The sequence below is a fragment of the Agelaius tricolor genome, unplaced genomic scaffold (assembly GCF_023055355.1).
Source record: "Agelaius tricolor isolate 1412-34295 unplaced genomic scaffold, bAgeTri1.0.p SCAF_34, whole genome shotgun sequence".
Classification (NCBI taxonomy): Eukaryota; Metazoa; Chordata; class Aves; order Passeriformes; family Icteridae; genus Agelaius; species Agelaius tricolor.
In genome coordinates, this window is record NW_027269294.1 from 4,063,731 (window position 1) to 4,086,901 (window position 23,171).

A 23,171-nucleotide genomic window follows, 5' to 3' on the forward strand; every position below is an offset into this window, starting at 1 on the left:
GGAGATGACATGGAAAAACAAAGAAGACAATTTAGAAAATATGATATCTAGAAATATAATACCTTAAAGAAATCTACACCATGGAAATAACTGCAAATTAAATGAAAGTATCTGGGGTTTTGGTAGCACTACCATTCTTGTCAATGGAAAAAATACCATCTTTTCAGTTTACTGTGGTCAAACCCAGCAGCATCCAGAGAGCAAGTGCTTCCAATGACAATCTAGCAAAAAAATAACAAATGACCATAGAAAAAATCTGCATGGCCTCTAACTCAGACTGCAAGCCATGATGAAACAGGAAAACTGAATTCAGTCCAAGTTTCAGCATGTCTCGTCTGTCCCCGCACACCTCTCTGTGCACATAGAATGTCAAAAAAAAAAAAAAGCCACTTCATTTGGAGCAGTCAACAAAAAGCCAATAATATATAATCTAATATTTTTTAATTTTATGTACAGGAATATAACGTTATGGCAACTTTGTACATGAAATACATACAGTATTTAAACATGAAAATCAGCTAGGTAAGAATTTACATTAGCAATGAAACTGCTTCATACGCAGCCCAGTTTAATACTTAGTTTAAATCTGTATTTTATTGGGGGAGATTTTAATAGTTTACAATCATAGAAACATTTAAAACAAGACTCTATAAAATAATTTACAGAAACCCTACCATCTACACTGAGAGAAAGGGCCTATGTCTGAGAGTTGTGTGTGTGAGTAACAAGGTGAACAAATGATGTATCTCAGCCTCTTAAAGTATAAAATAATTTAGAAGCAGTTCATGCAATATGGAAGCAAAGGCGTGCCAGTTCCTCCGAGGTTTTCTCCTACCTTGGACATCTACTGAGCATCACATGTGGGTCACTGGACACATAATAACACTGCTGCCAGGCGCTACCAGACAGCACCAGCCTCAGTTCCTCCAGACAATGACTTATGTAAACATAAATATACAAGCTGATATCTTTTCTACACAGTACAAATACAGGTCACAACTTCTCAGCTGTGCAAGTAGTCAATCCGTACACTCGGAAGCAGGATAACGCTCAGCCCGGAGTTCCCCGTGTTCCTCTGGCCAGGGGCACTAACAGAACTTCCTGGTTTTCACCAGTTTGCTCTGGTATTTCACCGAGTGCCCGCCGTGCCCTATGACATAAACATCCAGCAGGTAGGACTTGCCAGGCTGCAGGCCTCTGATTGTCTCTGTGGTCACTGCCTTCTGGATGTTCTGGCTGTGGAAGTATTTACACAGAACCTTTTCCGACTTCTTCCTCGTGTCTGGGCCCAAGCACTGGTTCTGCTCTCTCTTCTTCTGCTCTTCGTTGTAATTGTCATCCACTTCCCTCTTGTAGATGCAGAATTTGTTCCTCTCCTGCGTGCCCAGCCAGGCCACGGTGACCGAGGAGCACGTGCGGAGCTTGTCGAAGGCTTTGATCCGCGTGTCTTCGGGCAGGGAAGGGAAGGACTGCTTGTTAGGCCTGCTTGTAGCCAGGATTTTCAGCATGGAAGCGCCTTTCTTGCTGCCCTTCAGCCTAATCAGGTACTTGGCTTTTGCTTTCCCCCGGAGCTGGAACTGCCGCACGCCCTCCACGCTTTGAGACAAGAGGAGTTTTCCATCCCTCCTAACTTGGATCTGAACAGCATCCAGGCAGGAATGAAGGGAAAAGGTGACTTTTTGGTGAGATGAAACAGGGGCAAAACGTAGAAATTTGGCTCCCTTTCTTTTGATGAACACATCTGTAACTTTGCCGTCCTTCAGCTCGACTGTTTTCTGCTTCGCCTCCTCCTTGGTCCTGGCAAAGGTGCCGACATAGGCAGTGCTCATGTTGGTGTTGGTGTTCACTGCAAACATGTCAAAGTAGTACTGCGTGTCTGGCTTCAGGTCAGACACGGTGAAAATGTTCTTGTTCCCAATACAAACTCTGTGCAGGTCAACTCTCGGCTTTGGGGGCGTTTGCCGCCCAAACTTGGAGGATTTTAGGAAACCACGTTCTTTGCCAGAGTTGTTGTCTGCAGGGAAGCCAAAATGGGCAAAGTCAAAGGGACTGAAATCCAGACCTGGCTTTGGAGCCATCATGAAGGCGTCGTCAGAGCTGAGCTTGGCTTCGACAGCACAGAGGCTTTTGAAGTTGTGCTCTTTGTTGATGACGATGCAGTACTGGATGGGCTGTCTCAGTAAGGAGGCCGTGGGGCTCGGTTTCCATGCCAGTGTCACTGTTGTACGTCCCAGGGAGGTGACATCGATTCTGGGATCGTAAGGTAACTCGGGATAAGGCTGGTCTGACTCTGGAGTCGTGGTTGCATACACCTTAAAATGGGTGTCTTTCTCTGTGGACAGCAGATCCAGCTGGTAGAGCCCAGAGGGGGAACTGGAGGACACAAAGTACTCCACGTCATTGCCTTTGTAGGAGAAGAGCTCCGTGCCTTCCTCGCTGGTAATCTGCTGTTTCTGTTGCTCAAGGGGCTCTGGGTCACCTGGAACACAAGCAAAAGACAACATTTGTACAGACACTCTCTGCAAATGTGAAAAAACAGAACTCTAAAAGGCACATTTTACTACATAAAGTACAAAAGTGAGATGGAAAAGGAAGGTTTTGTCTTCCGAGGAAGATGTAATTGATCAACACTTCTGTCAAAACAGAGAGGAAAATTGGCTTGGCACTCAGGTTAAACCCAAACACAAAAGAAACTCCACCTGACCAGTATTAATGGAATCTCATGAACAGCAGCTAACACCTTCCACTGGAGTATCAGGCATCCCACCTGGAGTTGCCATGCGTATTTCCCCAGGGGAAACTCACTCACCTGTCTGTTCCTGGATGTGGACCCTTGGCTTTGGCCATCTGAGTCACACTGAGACTTTGTTGCTAAACACAGTGGGGACCAGAGGTGTGTCTGCCACACCATGTGGTGTGTGGGACAGGTCAGCACATGTGTCACAGGCTCTGGCAGCCCTTCTCTCTCCTGAGCAGCAGCTACACAGCTCCATGTCTGGAGATGAGTCCTTCCAAAGGGTGGGCTCAGTCCTGCTGCAATGCCAGCCCTGTCTCTCCAATCTTAGCTTGTGTAAACACCTCACAGCAAAGCCCCCATCAAAATGAGTCACTCTGGGCAAACACAGTTTGCTCTGGCAGCAACCAGACCCCTGTGACTGTAACCTCAGCTTTTACTTCTTTGTAGTCCTTTTCCTTTCTTTGTTGCTGCCTGTTGTCCATCTCCTGCACTGGAAGACCAAAACAGCAGGAGAGCATAAAGACAGGCCAGCTGTGAGACTCACTGTTTGAGGAACCTTAAATCCAGGAGAAAAGCAGGGAAGGGGACAGGGGAAGTTGCTGATGGTTTGTTACCTGATCCTTCCCCACTGGCTTCCTCTGGGAGCTCCTGCACACTCAGTTTCCACTCCAGAGGGGCATCACATGGTGTCACTGTCACTGCTAAGGGAGTGTTGTCCTCTTCAACCACGAAGAAATACCTAGAGGGAGGTTGACAGACCCACATGTAAGGAACTCCTGATGGCAGCCAGCTGGCAGGGATTGACTGGACACCATCAAGGATGGTGTAGGTGGGGCCACAGAGCCAAAAGTGTTACCAGCAGGCAGAGGGAGCTTGGAAAGGCTGGTGGGCCAGAGCTAAGGAGCAGGGCTCAGGCTTCTGTGTCAAGGCAGAGCAAAGGACTTTCTGGCCTCCAGCCCTCCCCTCCAGCAGCTTTACTTTCTACCCCTATACTACCTAGACACAAACAATGACAGAGATATAAATGAGGGGAACAGGATCTCTCCTGGAACTTAGGGAGATGCTCTTCCAAGCAGGACACACATTGTATCCAGGTGAGTACACAGAGGTGCACACACACCCAGCTGCCCTCCCACATCCCTCCAGGCACCACACATCACCTATTGTACAATGTTCCTCACCAATGAAGGCTGGAGAAGGTATGTGGCATGAGGCAATGCAGCTCTTCCCTAAACTCTCTGGAGCCTCAGGTTCTTCCCCAGTCTAACCCTCAGTATTTTCTGACCCACAGGGTGAAGTTTGGGAAGTGGAGATTTCAGACCAGGCTGCCTAATGCTGCTTCTTTAAAGCACAGTAGGGAACAACGAAGAGGGACAAGTGGGGTGGGTCAAGCCTGTAGTTTCTTATTTCTTTCCCACTCCCATTGCCTCCAGACATGGTTAGTGGTCCCACTTCAGGGAAATTCTGCAGTCTGGGGGAGCTCTGGGCTTATCCAAGGAATCAAATAAATTGGACAGACCCTCAGCTGGGGAGGCCACATCGGGCTGGAGGCTCACGTGTTTACTTCACCAAACTGAACACTGGCATTTATATTTTTCTGGTTGAGACCCAATTTTGATCTCAAAGCACCCAGCAACCAGAGCTACTGCCTTCCAAGTTCAGCTTCCTCACTTGGGCCAGGCAGAAATACCTTTTGGGGGTGTCTCGGAAGAGGTAGCTGCTGATTTCAGCCCCGTCAGGGATGACTGAGGAGTCGTGGAAGAACGCCTTGTCCCGGATCTGCATCTGGAAGAGCTCCTCATCCCTGGTGGGCAGCTTCTGGGGCCTGGAGTCCAGTGGCAGCAGCAGCAGCAGGAGCGGCAGCAGCGGGCAGCGCAGCAGGAGCATCCTGCAGCAACGACAGGGAGGCACCTCAGGAGGGGCGGCACGTGCAGCTCGTCTGCGCTGGGACCTGGGCACAGCTACCACAACCTCACTGCACTTTGTGTTTTGCAGGCACCTTCACTGCCACACAAACACCAGGAAAACTCGTTGGAAGGACTGAGCTCAGACTGTCACAGCACTTGGATAAAGGGTGTCACCAAGATTTGCCCATCCTGAGCAGAGACCGAAGCAAGCCCAGGCACTGGTTTCAAACTGGAATTGCTACCAAAGAGCAAAAGCCTTCCACGTGCTTTGGTGAGTTAAACTTGGATGTTTTGCCACAGCAGAAACGGAGCTGGCTGGCCTTGGGAGCTAGAGCAAGCACAGAGCAGATGGAGGGTACATCGGCTTTGCTTCCCCTAGGAGACTTTGGTTGGGCTTCCAACAATCCTCTGGAAAGTAAATATTTCCAGTGAAACTGTTCTTGACAGAAATAGCGAATTAGGAAAACATGTGATACAAACCCACACATATTCAAAGCACATTGGTATTAGCATGCAATTCAGCAGGGCTTAATCCTCAAGCCTGATGGGAATTGCAAAACACAAAAGCAGAGAATCCTTTACAAATTAGGCATAATAACTCATAATCTTAGCCTTTCATTATTATGTCTATAACTAGGTCAGAAATTACTACCCTAACATATACAGTGGGACAGGCTGAAAATCTTCTTTCAGTACAGTAGATGATCTCATCTATAATGGCTCTGGGATGGGGGGGAGGAAGGGGAAACAGCCCATTTCTGGTACAAATGTATCAAGTTTAAATTATTAAATGATAACCAATTTTAATTAGGAGAAGAAAGAAAAAAAAATGTTTAGGCCATTACCTTAGCTGTGTTAGCACTGATTTTGGAGAGAAACATGCTAAAAGCAGAGCTGCCAGGAACAGCTTCTCTTGTCTGCTGGCAGAATGTGCAGTCATGCACTGCTCTGGGTACTGCACTGTGAAACAACTACTATTTTATAGCAAACTCTTCCTTTTACCTCAGAGATCAAATTTGTCACTGAGCTATTTCCCACCACCCCTAATATTTTATGTAAAAGTAGCAAACATAAAGCTCCTTGAGAAGTGGCACACTGTAGTCCAAGCCATACTAAAACTGCTCTTCCTAAATCCCTCTCCCTGCTGCCTCCAGCTCCCCTCCTGCCTGTCCTGCTCTCAGCACAGCTGAACACAGCCACCCACAAGCTGCACAGCAGGGCTTCTGACACCAGCAAGGCCGTGGAGGGCTATTTTCACACTCATTTTGCTGCCTCTGACATTGTTATTTACTCATTCCTCCCACCAACATGCAGGTTCCCCCCCACTCACCCCTCCTCTCTGCCCTCCCCTGATATCAGCTCGTTCCCTCCCCCCTTTGCACTGTTTTCTCCAACTCCTGCTGTCCAGCTCAGTTCCTTCATCTTTCTATTTTCCCATTGAAATCAGTGATGGGACAGGGAAAACACATGGCAAACTCAGCAGGATCCATGAGCCAGGAATGACCTGCACCCTCACAGGTTGCAGTTTTAGGTCTCAAATGGTGTGCTCTGTTATCATTCGGGATGGTTTAATGACAGGTTACTGCAGTGCTCTGCCCTACAGAAGGGAAAAGAGTCCAGGGCTTTACCCAACACATGCAATTGCTACCTACAGGTAAATCCTGATTTAGCTTTCCCAGCCTTTGTCAAAATTTATCCCAAACAGGTCCTGAGTTAGGTTTTGATCACAGTGGATAGAGTTCCTCAAATCCAGACTGGAGTGTTGATACTTACCAGCAAAGTTAAAGACATTTGACCTTTTGGAGCAAAGATCATAAGTCAAAATACTTGCTGGCTTGAGTCACCAAAGCCAGCAGAAAGCTCCTCTCACACAAAGCACGATGAGTTTCGTGTGCTCTAACATGCTGTTTATTGATTTTTCGAGTATTATTGTTGGCCAACAGGGATGAAATTCCTTCCAACTTAATCACAACAGTTACAGCAGATTATGTGGTTAGGTAAGAAACTCTGACTCTTTCTGCAGACAGCGTCCTCCACATGAACCCCCTGAAACTGCAATCCTGTGTATTCCCATAGTCAGTTCCAGGGCAATGGAACCTCTACTAAAATAAACCATTTTGATTATAGGCTAAGCTTCACTTCTTAAAAAATTTCACTAGCTAATGCACTTTAAAAACTCCCATAAACAGTGTTTCTGCCCCCCCTAACAGCTACAGAGCAGTGACAAGGTACAGATTTGTCTGCAAATTCTTTATCTAATTATAAAAGCATTTCGGCTTAAAAATAACTCCAAAAAGACACATGAAATTTAGTTCTATATCCCTGCCCGTCCCACACATGAAATAGCTTGCAAAGTTGTCAACTGTTACTGAAAAAGGAAACTTTTATAATCTCTGTTCTTTGACAAATTAATAGAATTTTGAGTGCTTTCATTTTTAGGTAGCTAACCTCAGAGGTTTAAAATGGGCCCAATTTTCATGCACGACACTTCCAAAAGCGGGACAACAGCAAAGAGGCATCCAAACCTGGCTCACAGTTTTTGGAAGCTGTGCTGTCAGTGTTACACCACCCTTTCACACCAGTTAATAAACAGATTTTAGTTTTTGCAGAGCACTCATTATAATTTGGCAGGGTTTCAAACTAAACCCTCTGTAGTTTACTCATGCAAAACTTCAAGAGCAAAGCAAAAAGCCCATTTATTCATCCTATGTTTGTTTCTGGGCAAGCTCACCAGTGACTTTGACAGAGCCCCTCAGAAAATGCACTTGCTAGATGTGAGCCTGTGAATTCATGCTCTGCCACCCAGTCCTCAGAAAATCCCAAAACAATTTTCTTGCCTTGGATTCGTTTTTAGAATCCAGGTACAAGCTGAGGCCTAAGCACTGCACTGCTAAGCCACACAAATGACATTAAATACGTTGTGTGATTTTTTGTTCTCTGGGCTGTGCCGCCTCCTTAAACATCTTTTATTCAGTTTTCTACAAGTTTGTCTTGTTTTCTTTTCAACTCATGAGTCAATATTTTATTGATATATTCCTGCTGACTGGAGGGATTTTCCTGCTGTTTATCACTGAATTTAAGAGAGTGCCAAAACAAACAGTCCTAAGTGAAATAATAAGCACCGTTTTCCTTCTCCAGGATTGCAAAAGTGCCCTCTAATGGCCCGTCTTTACCTTTCACTTCTTCCCCAAACTCTGTCTCAACTGAGCCTCAGACCCAGAGGGAAAAGTCCTGCTGGCTGACTGAGCTGGGGAGCCAGAGTGAGCATGGAGCATCCAGAGGGTGCCATCTCCTCCCAGGCAGGGCTGCTCCCAGGGGACAAGGCCACTGGGTTTTGCCTGCCAGGCACCAGGACCTGAACCTGAGCAGGCTGGGGGATGCCAGGGCAGCTGGCCAGGGGTTCCTTGGAATGTGGCAGTGCCGTCCCCAGGTGAGCAGCTCCCAGGCTACACAAACACTGCAGGAGCAAGAGCCACACCTCAGGAGATGTTTGCTCAAAGAGCCCAGCTGTATTTACCTAAAAAGATCAACAGATGAAAAATACATGCTGTACATTGGAGAGGGAGATACACGATTTTAAACACTTCAAAATTCACCACCTTGCCAGAGGCTTGGGGCTTTTTCCTTCTTTCACAAAGAAGAAATAATCATTTTAAAAATGGCATTTTCTCAACTTGAGTTAAAAGCACATACACGAAAATAATAATTAAGTCAGGTCATGGGTTTTATGACAATTACAATTAATTCCTCTCTTTTAAATAATCTCCTTACCCAACTTTTCCAAAACCCCACCTACAGCCCTCTCTCCTGCCTTTGAGACCCCTGGGTAACAAACTCCATCTGCAAATCTCCAGGTAAACTGCAATCAGGATCAGAAGTGGAGAGGATAATGGGATTTACAGCTGGCTCAGGTCCTGAGTTGAGGGACAAATGAACTGGAGCTGTGGCAGCCCCTCATGGGGTTTTCCCACAGGCTCAGCAGGGCACATCCTCAGCCCAAGCCAGAAGCAGGTGGCCCTGGGGACAAATGAAATGATCCCATTTTTGATCTCCCTGGTTAAGGCTATGGTATTTTCTGGCTGACCTTTTTTTCCAGCACTGAAACGCAGCTGTGTGGGGAATACTCTGTAAGGGATCAGAGGATCCCTGCCTACATCCCACCACAGAAACCCCACCCAGCAAGCCAAGAATCCATTTTGTTTGGCTCTTGGGGATCCAAGCAGTTGTCTCCTCCTGTTTGGGCTTCACTGTGCATTTAACAGAGGTACTCACCGAACACACCTATGCTGTAGAAAAAGGGAGCAAAGTACTGGATTCACCACACGCAACACTGGTACCTGTTCACAGTCATCTTCCTTGATCTATGGAAATCATTTGCTTTACTCCTTAACTGTCACCCAGACCTGTGAAGGACTTAGAATATCAAAACAAAACCATCTGGGTTTACCTGGAGCAAATGCATCTGAAATGACCAAACCCTCACGTAAATTACAGAGAGTGGGAAGAGCACAACTATAATTTAGTGAGGATAATTTCAAGGCACTGCCTGACACGGTGCTCTTGTGTTGCATTTCTTCTCTTTTTATTGTATGGATGGTTAACTTTTTTTCTTCCTTACATCCTATTTTTAAACTCTGGTGTGCTGGGGGTGGGGTTTTTTTCTGTTTACATTACCCGTGCTGCATCTCATAATAAGTCTGCAGATTTATTGACGTGATTTAAGTCCAGATTTGGAAATAAAAGGGCACTGTGTGACTTCTTTGACTTATTATAGGAATGCTGCAAGCAAAGAGCCCGTGAGCTTTTCCATTATACATTCCATTTCCAGAGATATATGCCACAAATACATGCACCTCAGCACACACAGTTATCACCTGAGCACCAGAGGAGTTGAAAAGCGCTTATAAATTTGGATTGTAATGCAGTTAGTTACTTTTAATGTGCAAACAAAGAAAAATAATGCCTTTGCAATTTAAGCATTTACTGGGAGCTGCTCAGTTTGTTTGTTTAAGGGGAGACCAGAGGGGAAAAGTGAAGGCCTGCTGTTTAATGCTGACTATTCCCTAAAGGATGTGGAAAACGCTTGGTATGTTTTTCATTTGGGCTTTTTTGTGGTTCCTTTTTTTGTTTTTTTAAAGCATTGCTTTTGAAAACTTGTTGTCTGGTCCTGCCTGGTGCCAGGGGAAAAGCATGGGCCAGGCAGGGCTGTGGGACCTCTCCAGGGGCTTGGGACAAGAATTGCAGCCCCAATAGGGATGCAAAGGTGCATCACTGTCTCTGTGGATTTTAAAGACCAATTCTTTGTGTAGTGCCACAGCCAGCTTGACATGGCAGCTCCCATTGGCAGGACCAGCTGTAACTGGGAGGGCAGGAGCTGTCAGGGACCTGTAATCCATGGATTAAAGCTCCCTAAGTACACAGGGACACGATGGACTATAATGGTGCCTTTGAAGCATGGAGGCTCCACCGTGTCAATAACCTGTGGATTAACCAAGCGCCTCTTGCAATTCCAATTCAACCCACAATTTTCCTTTGCTGGGAAAATTATTGTTTTAGCCAAGCAAATCGCTGTGGCATTACAGGGAAAAAATACAACCATTTAAAAATAGGAAGGTTGGAAGAAATAAGGGTACATTTCTACCAAATCTTCATGGACAACAGTGGCAGTGAGCTACAGCCTGGGGGAGAGGTTAACTCCAAAGGGGCATCATTAGAAAATGCAGAGCTGTCTCAAATTAGACATGTCGAAAAGCAAACATACTCGGGGAGATAGGGTATCAAAAAAATCAAATTTTACATGGACTATTTTGTTTCTACGCTGAGACTTATTTATTTTTCCACTTTTAGTGGAAACAGATTCAACCCTGATCACATCAAAATCGTCACCCTGGAGCTGGTGGCAGCTGGCCGCCTCAAAAACCAGCTGAGCCAGGAGATGCCATTGGGGACGCTCAAGGAAATGCCTCATAGTTCTCCTTGTTTCAATCAGAGACCAGATACCAGCGCTTCTCTCTTTCACAGCCACCTCTGCCCACGGGACTCAGCGCCGAGTGTCAAACCCAAACAAACAGCGCGTCCCCGGCGGCCCCTGCTACAATGCTCAGTTTGTTCCGCGCCTCTCCTTGCGAGGGGGTGGCAGCGGCACGGGAAGCAGGGATGTGCTGGAGCACGGGGAGGCAGCCAGCTGGCAGCCCTCCCCCCAGGACAGATGTTACCTCCCCTGGCCGCTCCAGCACCGGCTGCATCCCTGCTGCTGGCCCTGCTCATCCTCCCAAGCCCGTACAAAAGCTCCAGGTGGCTGGATGTCGCTCCTGGAAAGGGCAGGCGTCATGGGATAGGTGACTGGTACCAGCTCCTGCAGAGGAAAATATGTCACACTCGGAGAGTCTGACCCAACTCGGAGTAGAGGAATTTTTTCCATGTCTCAGCAGGGGTTGAGCCCCAGTAGGAGAAATAAGGCAGAGAAATCTCAGTTTGCACAACTCCAGGCCATTTCAGATAACCAGCCCCGAATGCCACGCAGCTCTACCACAAATCTTTCAGCGCAAGCGCTGGGGGTGTTTTATAATGGAAAGTAATTATTATCCCCTTGTTACGAGCAATAAAAGTAGGGCAGAGACTTTCCTTGTTCAAGGAAATCCCAATATAATCCTTTCCTTTAATCATAAAACAATAGCTACTTTCCTTGGCCAAGTCATTCCGCCTTCAGCACAGCTCTCCGGGTGTAGGTTGCTCTCTCTCTGTAATGAATTTCAGCAAGGGGATTAGCGGGGAGGAACACACGAACAATTACAAATTACAACCAACACCAGCCTGTTGGTATTTGCTACAGAGTTTCCCACTGTTCCTCTGGAATACTTCAGTCTGACATTATGAGTGAGCGCCCTCACCAAAATCCTCCAGGGACGGGGATGAAATGTCAGGGCATGATACAGAGCAGGAACAGAACCAGGATCTGCATCCTCAAACTGCCGGGGCAGGAAGGCTTGGGAAGGTGCTACAACACAAACCCAGAGTCATTAACTTCATTAACTACCAAAGGAATGAAGGTTGCTTGAGCCATTCCTAGGGAATACCACTGGCATGGCAGCTGCTCCTGGCCAACAAGGTGTTTGCTAAAGGGAAGAACACAAGGGGCTGGCACAGGGCAGGGAGCTGTGGGAGAGGCAGGGACAGGCAGGTCACCAGAGTGACTCCCAGAGCAAGAGCAGAGGAAGCTGAGCTCCAGCACCTCCAGCAACAACCTGAGCACTCACATCCTGGAGTGGAAAGCTGTGCCACGAGCACACTGGAATTCCTTATGCACTTCTCCCCTTTTAGTTTTTGGTTGGTGATTTATAAGGGAATATTTCTTGGAAAACCTGTCAAGTGCAGAGGGGCTGATTCCCACAGCTTCCATCAGACATGCAGTTTCCCTGGGTGTCAGGAATACCACCGCACACGTACACAGGGTTACAAACCACAGCCAGCCCACGGGCATTGCTATTCCCACTCACTTCCCTACCTCTACACACACAGTACTCCCACAACAGTGACTCAGGAATTCTCCTTTGCCATGTCACCTCACCACCCTTATTGCCACCAAGGGTTTCTCACCTGCCATGGCACAGAGGAAGAGCAGCCGCTCTCCAGAAAGCTGGAAGAGCAGAGCAAAACAGCAGCAATAGCAATGTAATACCTGGGGAAGAGACTGCATCCCTGTGCTGCCACCAGAATGGTATCCTGCAGTGGTGCTGACCCCACAGGAAAGATGAGTTTTCCTGCTCAATTCAGAGTTTGGCCCATTTGAGAATTGTTTAGGCTGGAAAAGCCCTCTGAGACCATTGAGTGCAGTCACTAACCCAGCACTGCCTAGGCCAGGGTAACCCATGTCCCCAAGTGCCACAAGTACACATATTTTAGATACTTCCAGGGATGGTGACTCCACGACTGCACTGGAAAGCCTGTTCCAATGTTTGACAAGCCTTTCCATGAAGAAGGTTTTTGTAATATCCAATCCAAACCTCCTCTGGCACAGCTTGAGGCCATTTCCACTTCTCCTATTTGGGAGTAGAGACCACTACATATTACTGGTAACCACAGTAATATATGTTATATTTATAGCTGATCCCTCAAAATTTCAAATCTCTGAATTATCATCTGAACACAAATCTTTCTGATTGCACTTACTATCCAAAACTGGATTCAGTTTTGTTATTTTCACCTTCAGCTTTAAAAGTATGCAAAGGAAACCTTAGGTCCTGCAAGTCCTTAATGAACCCTCAAGGTGCTCTCTCATAATGATTTGTTGCATATCAGAGTAACTTCACAGATGCTGCATCTCATTTTCCCTGGCTGAAAAAGGGCTGCTGAAAATATGTAAACATTTGTCAAATGTTTGAAAATGCAAAGTATCAAATGTAGTGCTGAAACTGTTGATATTTACCTATTTCTATTAGCAACTCTTAGTGTTAGACCTGGCAGATCTCAGCCACAGCAACAAAGACTCCAAGATCCAGCATGGATCTTGTCTCCCACATGGATCCCCACCATCCCCAGGAAGCAGCACACACCATTTCTTAGCACTGGTTCCTGAGGGGCTGCAGTGGCTGAGAGACAGGATGGCTCATCCTGGATGAAGCACATCCAGCCCCAGCACTGCTCCTGGGTGTCACTCAGCAAATTCCCTCCTTTGCATGCTCCCTTTTAGACAGGACTATGAGAATGAGCAGGAATGCTCACACTTCCTAAATCTTGTATTTACTCCCCCAGCATCCTGCTTAAAAAAAGACACAGATTCCCACAGATAAATTAGTGAAATTAGCTCAATAAATTAGTCAAAGTTGTTACTGGAGGGCATGAGCTGCTCCTAATTTCTCGACGTAGCTACCTGCTGTCCCCACCATGGTGCCTGACATTTCCCACTGCTTCCAGAGAAAATCCCAACTTCCCCCAGCTGCTCACCCAGCATCACTCAAGCCCCTCCAGTGCTAAGGAGCCATGTGACAGAGCAAGGATTTGACTCCAAAGGGCAAAATGATGGGGAGACAGTGAGGCAGAGCCCTGGAGGTGGCCTTGGTCAGAGCTGACACACGCTCACCTCTCTGGAGAGGCTGGAAGAGCCCACGAGTCCAGCCACAGCTCACCAGCCTCCAGCCCAGCACACCAAAGCAGGACAGGAGCACATTTGGGAGCTGCCAGTCTTCAGGCTTCCTTCCAGCACTTTTCTGTTTTTTAATCAGCCAACTTGTGCATTTCCAAGCTGGGAAGTCCTTCCCAAGTGCAGAAGGGATGGGTGCTCCAAAGGGATGTGGCACCAGAGGTTCAAACCTGCCAGGGTCACCTGCAGAGCTGTGGTAGGGGGTCTGAAAAATCAGATGATTGCAAGGGTTGGTTTCAGCTCCACTTTGCTGCTGGGCCAGTGTTTATTTGTGCAGGCTGGCAGGGGAAAGGTTATCCCTTTATGTGCTGGCTGCCAACAAAAGCGGAGGGAGCCCATGCGGGCGGGGAGGCCGGGCTGTCATGGGTGAGCGAACATCCAAACAGCCCCAAAACCTCCGGCCCTCTTATGGCAACCATACATCCCAGGCTGACAGAGCAGCAAAGCAGGGACAAGAAGGGAGGAGTTCCTGCATTCAGAAAGGGGGAAGAAGTGGTGAGAGCTCTAGTGTGGGATCCAGCGCTGCTTTCTGGGGGTGTCCCTCCACCAGCGACTGGAAATGGCTACAACATTCTTGGATGAAAGCTACTGCTAAAGGATAAAACGTCATTCCAGCATCACTCCTGATCATTGCTAACCCCCAAAAGCTGTAAATTCGTAAAACAGTATCTGCCCCTTGTGCTTTGGCCCCTCAAAGCATCTCAGCAGAGGCTTGGCCATGTGGGAGCTCTGCCCATGGGGACAATGCCCCCGGGTCCCACTTTGCTCCCACACCTTTCACCAAGGGCCCCGAGCTGGGGTCTGCCCAGCCCCAGGGTGAACAGACCCTCAGTGAGCCCACAGTGCCCAGAGGGGATGCTCATGCACCCTGTGAGCAACAGGCTGAGCCAGAGCATGCTTTGGGCTACTGGAAACACACTGTGCTGAGGTCTATGAATTTTGCATTTTCTAGTTCAAGTCCTAATTGCCTGGATTTTCTCATAAACACCTTGCAACTGCTTTTTCTTACATGAGAGGGAATTAGAATGTGCTCCATAAATTAACAGCACATTTCTTTCCCTGAGCCTGCCACCCTGCTATCACACACTTGCAAGAGATGTCTTAGACTCTTGCTTTAAAATACCTGCTTAATTCAAACATTAAATTTAGACTTGTTCACATGATGTGAGAGGGTCTTAAAACCTACTTATTTTCTCTCTTTTTTTTTTCTGACTATTGTACTCTAACAGGATTATAAAAGTTTTAATCGACTGATATTAAATCTTCCCTGCAAAATTGTAACTTTAATACCCCCTAGGACTATTAGACTTTTATTCATTATTTCTCATTACTGAAAAATCAGTTTGAAAGAGCCCCTAGGGTCTTCCCCAAATAAGGATAAGATCCTATTAGTCATACAAATCATACTCAAGGAAGTAATTCTTACCCAGGAGAGAAAACCCCCAGGGAATTAAACACAGATTTAGTAGCCAAACGAAGGGAAGGAACAGGGACTAGAAACTGTTAATGCTGCACATTGATGTTTTCCTTCACATCCAGAGACCAGCTGGCAGCTCCAAGACACTTGGCTTTCCCACACCATCACAATCCCAATCTGTGAACTGCTAAATTTCCATCAGGTTTCTGGATTTCAGAATGCTGAGGCACATTTAGACTGTTTGACTAAAAACAAATTAGCAGTAAATCTGCTGCACCTAAACAAAGCAGAAAGAGATAAAGAGAGGGAGACTCGCTTCTTCACAATATTCTGGCTGCTTTGTACCAACATCTTCCCTGCCCAACCATCCCTGCAAATGTGTGTGAGGAATCCCCGATCCCACCGTGCCTCCGTTGGTCTGGGGCTGCTCTGTCTTGGTACTGAGTGAGTTAAAGGTGAGAAAGATGAAAAGCATCATTTTTCTCACCCCCTAATAAAATTTCAACAAAGTTGTGTTTCCTCCAATAATACAGGGGAAAAAAAAATAGACTCAATTAGGCAAACAATGCTTTTCCCCTGTAAATCACACGGGAGGTGTTGGCCTCGGTGCTGTGTCACCTTGGGAGTGTGCGAGGGTCACACTGGAGGGGCACTCATATCCGGACCCGTGGAGCAGGGAATGAGGTAGGAGAGATAAATTATTGCCTCTTGCTTTTCAGTTTTCCAGGTGCTAGCAGCAAGTACCCACTGCTTCCTATCTCAGCTGTCACACAAGCAACAAACATCTCTCTAAGCCCTGAGTTTAATTACCCTGAAGCCAGAGCAGTCCCACTTCAGGCCAAAGCTGAACAGTCCTGAGAGAAATTGGTGAGAAATGCTGACAGTACCTGCCTGGGTGCGAGGGCAGAGCCCAGGGCGAGATGCTCTGTGCAGGATCTGCTGCTCCCCTCTGGTAACTTGGGCACGTTTGTGCTCAGTGAAGCTGTCCTGCAGTGGGGCTGGCTTCTCAGGCCACTCCTGCCGCTGTTTACTCCAGCGACATTCCAAACCCATCCTGTAAAATGCCCCCCATCAGGTTCTTGGTGAAGCTGGACTATCAGCTAGCTCACACATGAGGTGACATGACACACTGCCTGTTCCTGACGTGTCCCACATGACTGACGTGCTCCCTGTGGAGCAATCAAAGCCATCCACGCAGTCATGAGATTTTCAGCTGGTTCCTGTTACAGCTCTGTGTTAACATTTATCCTTCTCCTGTTCAGTGGGTGTCCTTGCATGCAGCAAATGAGAAAATGAATTCTGAGAGAACAAACTTCTTTCTAATATTTGCTCTCTTTCTCTCCCATCTGAATGTATTTCCAGCTTGAAGCACACTCTCCTGGAGTGTGAGATGATAAAGCCTATGATTTATTATCCTGACCTGTTTCCCAATCTAAGGGCAAATACTTCCTCTCTAATGACATCTTGTTAAAGTTTTCAAACAACATCTCCTCAGCCTTCAAAGCTCCTTCCATCCATCCACAACCTTATTTGAGTTGTCTTCTCAGGCAGAAACTATCCCTGTTTGATCTAATGAGGATTTTTGCCACAGAAGTACATCTTGTGATGTGAAACAGAACAGTTTCTGCACTCTGCCTTTTCCCCAAAGCAACGCTCGCTCACTCACTGCTCTACTCATGAGTTAGCAGAGCTCAAGCAGTTCTTAAGTCCCTTCTCACTGGTCTTACCTGGGATATTCTCCTTCCTTGGGTGTAATACTGATTTCACCTGGTTTAATGCCCACACAGTCAGTGACACCAAAACGCAGAGCTCACCAGCGCTCAGTGTCACACCAGGTGCCCCATGATCAAGTAACCATCGGTCTCATAGCCCGTCTATACTCTCTCACATGGAGCTTATATTCCAAACATGCATTCCTTGATCCTATAAACTAGCTGGGGTTATCCTCCCTGATGCTGGGGCATTCCCAGCAGCATGTGTACCGATCTGTAAGGGTTTGCAAACTTGTTTTCTTGTATAAAAGAGGCGGCCCTTCCCTCCTTCAGTCCAGTCCGCTCTTCTCTGCATGTTATAAGCAAACAGAAAAGAAAACAAACCAAAAGAAAGCAAGCCCTCGCCCTCTACTTTACCTCTCACGGGTGGCCGAGCTGATAGCCCCGAGCAGCCCTATCGCCCTCCGGGTTACCAACCTCACCCGTTCGAGTGCCGGGAAGGAGAAACGCGAAGGAGAAACGCGGAGCTCTCTAAGGCTGCCCCTAATGCAGAAAACGTGCGCGTTCGGCGGGGGCGAATGGAAACTCGCCCGCCCTCCCCGGAGTGGCCATCGCTACAAATTAGCAAAGCTGCCTCCAGCCAAAGCCAGCCAGGCACTGAGAAGATAAATACCCACTTAGCACAGCAAAACAAAACCAGCCCCAGAAAGATGCGAGACCCCGAAGGGGGACTGAAACAGCCCCTTGCAAACAGTGAAGTAATGGGCTTACAGTTTTATTATTCGTATAAAGTTTAGTGACTTCAAAATGAATGCGAAGCCAAGCAGGACTTGTTATCCCACTAAAATCTGTGCTGTAACTGAAGCCAGTGCCCAGATGTTCCGTGGTAAAATCCACCGCCTCGCTGCTTAAAAGCACCACATACCCTGACGTACAGCCCTGGCTTGCCTTTATCCAAACCTACTCAGATTCTGGATTGTTTTTCTAGCAATCCTTTCAACTGCCATGGGAAGCATAAAAGGTGGTCTCCTACAAAACCATTTGGTACCAGCTTGAAATGTAACCATTTGCAGAAATAAATCAGGATTTCTTTTTAATAAACTGTTTATCGCCACCCTCTCGAGACATAAATCGTAGAAGAAAAAGCAGGGTCTGAGTTTAATAAACATCTCATCTTTTTATATATATTAAGGCAGAAGACCTTGGCACACTTCAGACTGAAACATCCAGCAAACAGCCTCCATCCAACCCTGCTGAGGGCATGGCATGGAGCACAAGGCCACTGCACGGATGGAGCTTTCAGGAAAGGGTTTATCCCTTCATTTTTAGGGCACATCAAAGGCAGTCAAACCTTCTAAGAAGGACAAAGGGGACTTGAAGACGCCCTTACTGCCCCGCACGCAGTTCTGGTCTGTGAGCCGGGTTGCTTTGGGGCAGCCTGGGCTCTCGGAGCACTGAAGGATGCTCAGGGGTTCCAATGAGCTGCACACGGAGCCACAGCACCGAGCCTGCCCCCAGCGCCACATCCCAGCCTGGTTCACAGGAGGAGGACAGGGACGCTGGGAAAGCCCTGCAGATGGGCCGGAGCTGCGTGCCAGGAGCGCCGAGCGACACACGAGCACCGGCTCTGCGGCGAAGGCATTTAAGCCGAGCGGGGAAGGCAGCGCAGGCGTGACGTGATTTTGAACAGCTTGCTTGACAGTTTGCACCAGATTGTATTTATAAACATTGGGGAAACCTCAGAGCTTTTCCTCCACGTTTCCGAAGTGCTCACCCACAACACAGGCGCGCGGGGCGATCCTACGCAGCTCTGCCTCGCCTCGCTGACAAACTTCTCACAACTAAGTAAAGGGGCCCAGAGTCATCTGGGTGGGATTTGCGTCCCACACAGTGCTCAAATTCCCTCTCGTCTCACCACCAAATCCTGACCTTCTCCAGGGTGGCTGGAACATGAGGTGACCTGCTGGCCCGTGATGCCAGCAGCACATCACGCCCGTGTGCCACCGCCTGCCAGGTGTGCTGGTACCAGGGAGCTGCTGGCAGAGCCCAGCGTGTCCCCACTCAGGAGTGGGACATGCACATTTCGTCACTTCACTGGCAGGGCTGCAATGATATGCTGCCGTGCCCACCTTCCACAGCACAGAAATCAACAGGATTTCTGTCCAGGGCCGCACAGAGACAAGGAGAGTGGGATGCACCCACAGTCCTCATCATGGAAACATGACAAGGAATTTGCAGACATATTATAAAGCTCTCAGAAAATTAAGAAGGGCTCGTTATCTGCTGACACAGAAAGCTCACGAGGAACACACATCACTGTGCTCACAACAGGGTCAAACACAGCCACAGGACCCTGGATACACCCACATGTGATGCACCACTGCCTATCTCACCACGTTCTTTATGGTCAAACTAGAAGGTAAAAATCTCCCAGTGTTTTAAAAAGTCCTCTTCTACTTCAAATATCAGCAAGTTTTAAATTCTAGACATTGCTCTGAGCACTTGAGAGAGTTGCAGTGGCACTAGAAAGCTGACCTGGGCAGCTCTCCTGCAGGTACGTGTTTCGCTATGAGGCAGGAGAGCGTGGCTGGGAGGATGAGGCATTCCTGACAAGAAGCAATCCCAAGTACCATTCCTAAAATAGTTCAGAATCAGCAATTTTCAAAGTAGGCTGAGCAGAAACACAAAGTTCTTCCCCCTTCTCCCTCACGGCACAGCCAAGGGTGCTGACGGTGTCCAGCATCCAAAGGCTGTTTTTATGGAAACCAGGCTATGGCCAAGCCTGCAGCGCCTGGCCAGGGTCACCGATGCCATAAATCACTCGCTGCCAACCGCCCAGGGAGGAATTCAGCCTCACATCGCTCTCGCCCCTTCCACTTTTACAGGCACAACTCCACTGTCTCAACCAAGCGTGAAAAGGGTGGGAGCCCAGCCTCAGTGCTGGGTGGGCTGCCAGAGCAGCCTGACTAGGGGATGCTCCAGTGGAGACAGTGCCACACTTGTGCCACTGAACATCTCCTGCCATCTACGGCTGCTCACAAACAGCCAGCTAGGACACGGAGCGCCGGGAATTTACGGCAGGGATCTTGCCTCCCATCTGAGCTCGCCTCCTGCAGCTCAGTCTAGCCACAAGAACAGCGATACTGTTTAATTGTGCTAATTAACATTGTAACTAGATGCTAACCAGCTCCTTTGGTGGGGAGGGGAAATCCAAGGGAAGTTACAAGCTTCAGGACCCCGCTGTCTGAAACCAGCCTTCCAGAGGCTGCCTAGTCCACGTCGGTGTCGACCGGGATGATTTCCAGAGCAGCCCCGGGCGGCATGGCACAGACAGGATCACGGTCATCCCTGGCACCACGCTAACCCGTCCGGGGAACCAGGGCATTGCTACCGCTCAAGTGTTAAATTCATCCAGAACAAACACGCTCAGACAATCACAGCTTTTCAAAAACCAGCGCTAGCCTTTAACTGCGAAGGTTTAAATACATAAAAGTTCTATCTGCAAGTGATTAAACAGCGCTTTGTAGCCATTGTCTCTGCGCTGTCGAAATAAAAACAGAACCAAGGCTGCACGTAGCAAACCTCGGCACTTACATCCCACCGTAGAGTTTTCTGTCTGCTTCTTTTTTGGTAGCCACTTTTTTTTTCCCCGAAAAGCACGAATGATGCTGGCGGAGCCGGAGCCGCTGCCTGCCTGGCACACACCGGCTCCGCGGCAGCGCCGGAGGACGAGCCGGGCTTCCCGGCAGCCGCACGGGCTGTGGGGCACACGGCCGCCGCGGGCTGCGAGAGGGCAACACCGGGGAGGAAAAAACAAACCTCGAAGGCGAGGGAGGGATCCGAGAGAACGCCGGGGTTTCTCCCGGCAGCATCCCGCAAGAGCCGCGGCGGAGGAGAGGTGCCGGGACGCGGGCTCAGCGCCGCAGCCGCGGCTGCAGGGACGGCGCCGGGGTGGCCGCGGCCCCGGCCCCGCTCCGGCCGAGGGTCCCGCAGCCGCCTCGGGGCACCGCGCCCCCCGCCCGCCCCGGGGCAAGCGGAGCGGGCGGCCCCGCTCCCCGCCCCGCTGCCGGTGCCTTACCTTGCGGCGTCCGGTCCCGTCCCGTCCCTCCCGCGGCGGGGGAGCCTTGGGTTGATTTTTAGGGGGGCGGCTGTTGACCTAGCCCCCCGCTCCGGTGCAGACGGGCTGCAGCGGGGACTGTGTCACGCACGTCCCTTCGCGCTTTATAGCCCCTTCCCTTCCCCACCCCTCCCCGCGGGGAAGAAAAAAAAAAAAAGAGGAAAAACAATAAAAAGCTGGGGAAAGAAGCCGGGAGCCCCCCGGGCACCCGCCGCTGCCCGGGGCGAGGGCACGGCTCCGGCTTCGCCTCCCGGGAGGAGCCGCGGGGCGGCCGAGCGCCGGCAAAAGTTTGGCGGAGGGGGCGCGGAGCGGCGGCGCCCGGCGCGTCTCGCTGCTGCTGCCGCCGGGGCGGGCAGGGGGTGCCCCGCGGGCGCGGCCGCCCCGCCCCGCCACCGCTCCGCCACCGCAGGGGCGGGCCCGGGGGGAGCCCGCGGCACCGCGGGGAGCCCGGCCCGGCCCGCCGGCCCCGGCAGAGCCGCGCAGGGGCAGCGCCGCCCGGCTTTGTGCCGCGCTCGGCTGCGCTGGCAGAGCCTACTCAACATCCATCTTGGAGGGTTGGATCCTGCCCGAAAGCAAAGCCGGGACGGGGGAATGCGGGGGCCCGGAGGACGCGGCGCTCCCGGCTCCTCTTTCACGCGGCCGCTGCTTGAATCGGTCGGGGGCTGCGGGAACGCTGCGGAACATCCCAGCAGCGATGGAGGCGGGAGAGACCGTCAAGGATGCGTGAGATATGGGATTTACTAAACCTTCCTGCAACTGAGCAAACGGGTCTCGAAGCTACACGTTCAACCTCTCACCTTGTCCCTCATCACGTTTTGGTCAGAGGCAGCTTTCAGGTTTGGGGGCCGAGGGACAATTTTCTTACTATTACCTGAGAGCTGCAATGAAAAGACAAAAACGATCCTTTGCCATTTAAAAACAAACCCATCTCTTTTTGTTTCCTTTCTGGCACATCAGACATAGAAACGTCAAGTGCTACATAAGCATTAACCAAGTTATTACTGATAGCAGCTGATGGGTAATTGCCAGCAGCTAATCATTCCTGCCCTATTATTTCAGCAGATTTGGGGAGCAAAAATTAAGTAAACCCTCTTTATTTTTTTTTTCCCTTGCAAGACAGCTGAGCAAATCTGACAGCAAAGCCTCAGTGGAAGGATGCAAATTGTCATATTCTGTAGGGTGACGTGTAGGGTGACAAACAGCTCCACTCGGTGAAGACACAACCCCCAGAAGAGCTCATGCCTTCAGGGACACACAGCTGTCCAAACCTCTGCTAATTGCCATTAGTTAGTGCCACTTACCTCCCACTCTGTCAACTCACAGAACAGCAGGGTCCAGCCAGCCAGCATTCTGCCCAAGGGTCTGCTCAGAAATATAAGTTCACTGAACAAAACCCAGGATTAGGAAAAAGAGCCCTGTGGGAGCCCCTATCCAGTTATCCTTCTGTTTTCCCTTCCCTATTTTTACATATTTAATAACTTTATTCATTGTTTTCCAATAGGCTTTAAGGGTAGGAGTTTAGGGAAGGGAGAAAGACAAAGTTTAGGCTAAATTTATGCATGTTTAAGGAGAACTAAAAAATACCTGGTAGTACACAGCATCCCGACTTCTTCCCTTCCTAGAGGATCGTCTGCTTCCAACTGCAGCACCTCGATAAGAAAATCTCAGCAAACTACATGTGCTCCTCTTCTGATGCAGAAGGTGCAGAGATTCGAGCATCCAAAAATGGGAGAAGCTGACTAAATGAGAAAGCTGAAATTAGTGAGGAAAACCTGGTACATTGTGCGGAGCCTCCCCCCAAGCCTTCAGAGCACGCGGGAGCCAGCAGAGAGCGATGTGCTCAGGTGAAGGCAGCAGCTACCGCCGGGTGCAATTCATGGCACAACAGGGTTTTGTAGAGCCTGCAAAGATGGCTGGCTCGGGTTTGAGGTCATTAGAGGTAAAATATTGCTACCCAGCCAAAGAGCTCTGGAGACCGTGCGCCTCACACACAGGCAAACCGATTATTTTGAAGCCAAGGACAGTTTTAGTGCTATTGTTCTTAGGGGGTATCACTGTCTGTGATTCCAGGGGAAGCAATGTGACATCCCTGGGGTGTTATTTGCAGGGGTATGTGCACACCAGCTCCTCTGCACAGATAAC

General features: G+C 49.1%; 1 protein-coding gene across 3 annotated transcripts; it reads right to left on the reverse strand.

Moving 5' to 3' along the window:
• Positions 1 to 422: 422 nt before the first annotated feature.
• On the reverse strand, positions 423 to 22,835 carry NDNF (neuron derived neurotrophic factor). 3 transcript variants are annotated; one of them, XM_071452417.1, is made up of 4 exons: positions 22,614 to 22,835; positions 4,428 to 4,625; positions 3,352 to 3,476; positions 423 to 2,479 (listed from the first exon to the last, which is right to left on the reverse strand). In XM_071452417.1, exons 1-4 carry the CDS (start codon positions 22,628 to 22,630, stop codon positions 1,089 to 1,091), a joined length of 1,731 nt encoding a protein of 576 aa, XP_071308518.1. In that variant the 5' UTR covers positions 22,631 to 22,835; the 3' UTR covers positions 423 to 1,088. The 3 variants fall into 3 exon arrangements, with proteins under 3 accessions (XP_071308518.1, XP_071308519.1, XP_071308520.1); XM_071452418.1 differs by lacking the exon at positions 22,614 to 22,835 and adding an exon at positions 20,991 to 21,382; XM_071452419.1 differs by lacking the exon at positions 22,614 to 22,835 and adding an exon at positions 16,088 to 16,341.
• Positions 22,836 to 23,171: the final 336 nt, after the last annotated feature.

Bases quoted from the DNA above. Each gene is read 5' to 3' on its own strand.
- NDNF (XM_071452417.1), bottom strand. The intron at 3,477-4,427 runs GTATTTCTGCCT...ACCTCCCTCTAG, and splicing joins TTCCGAGACACCCCCAAAAG to GTATTTCTTCGTGGTTGAAG. The intron at 2,480-3,351 runs GTAACAAACCAT...CTTGTGTTCCAG, and splicing joins AGCCAGTGGGGAAGGATCAG to GTGACCCAGAGCCCCTTGAG.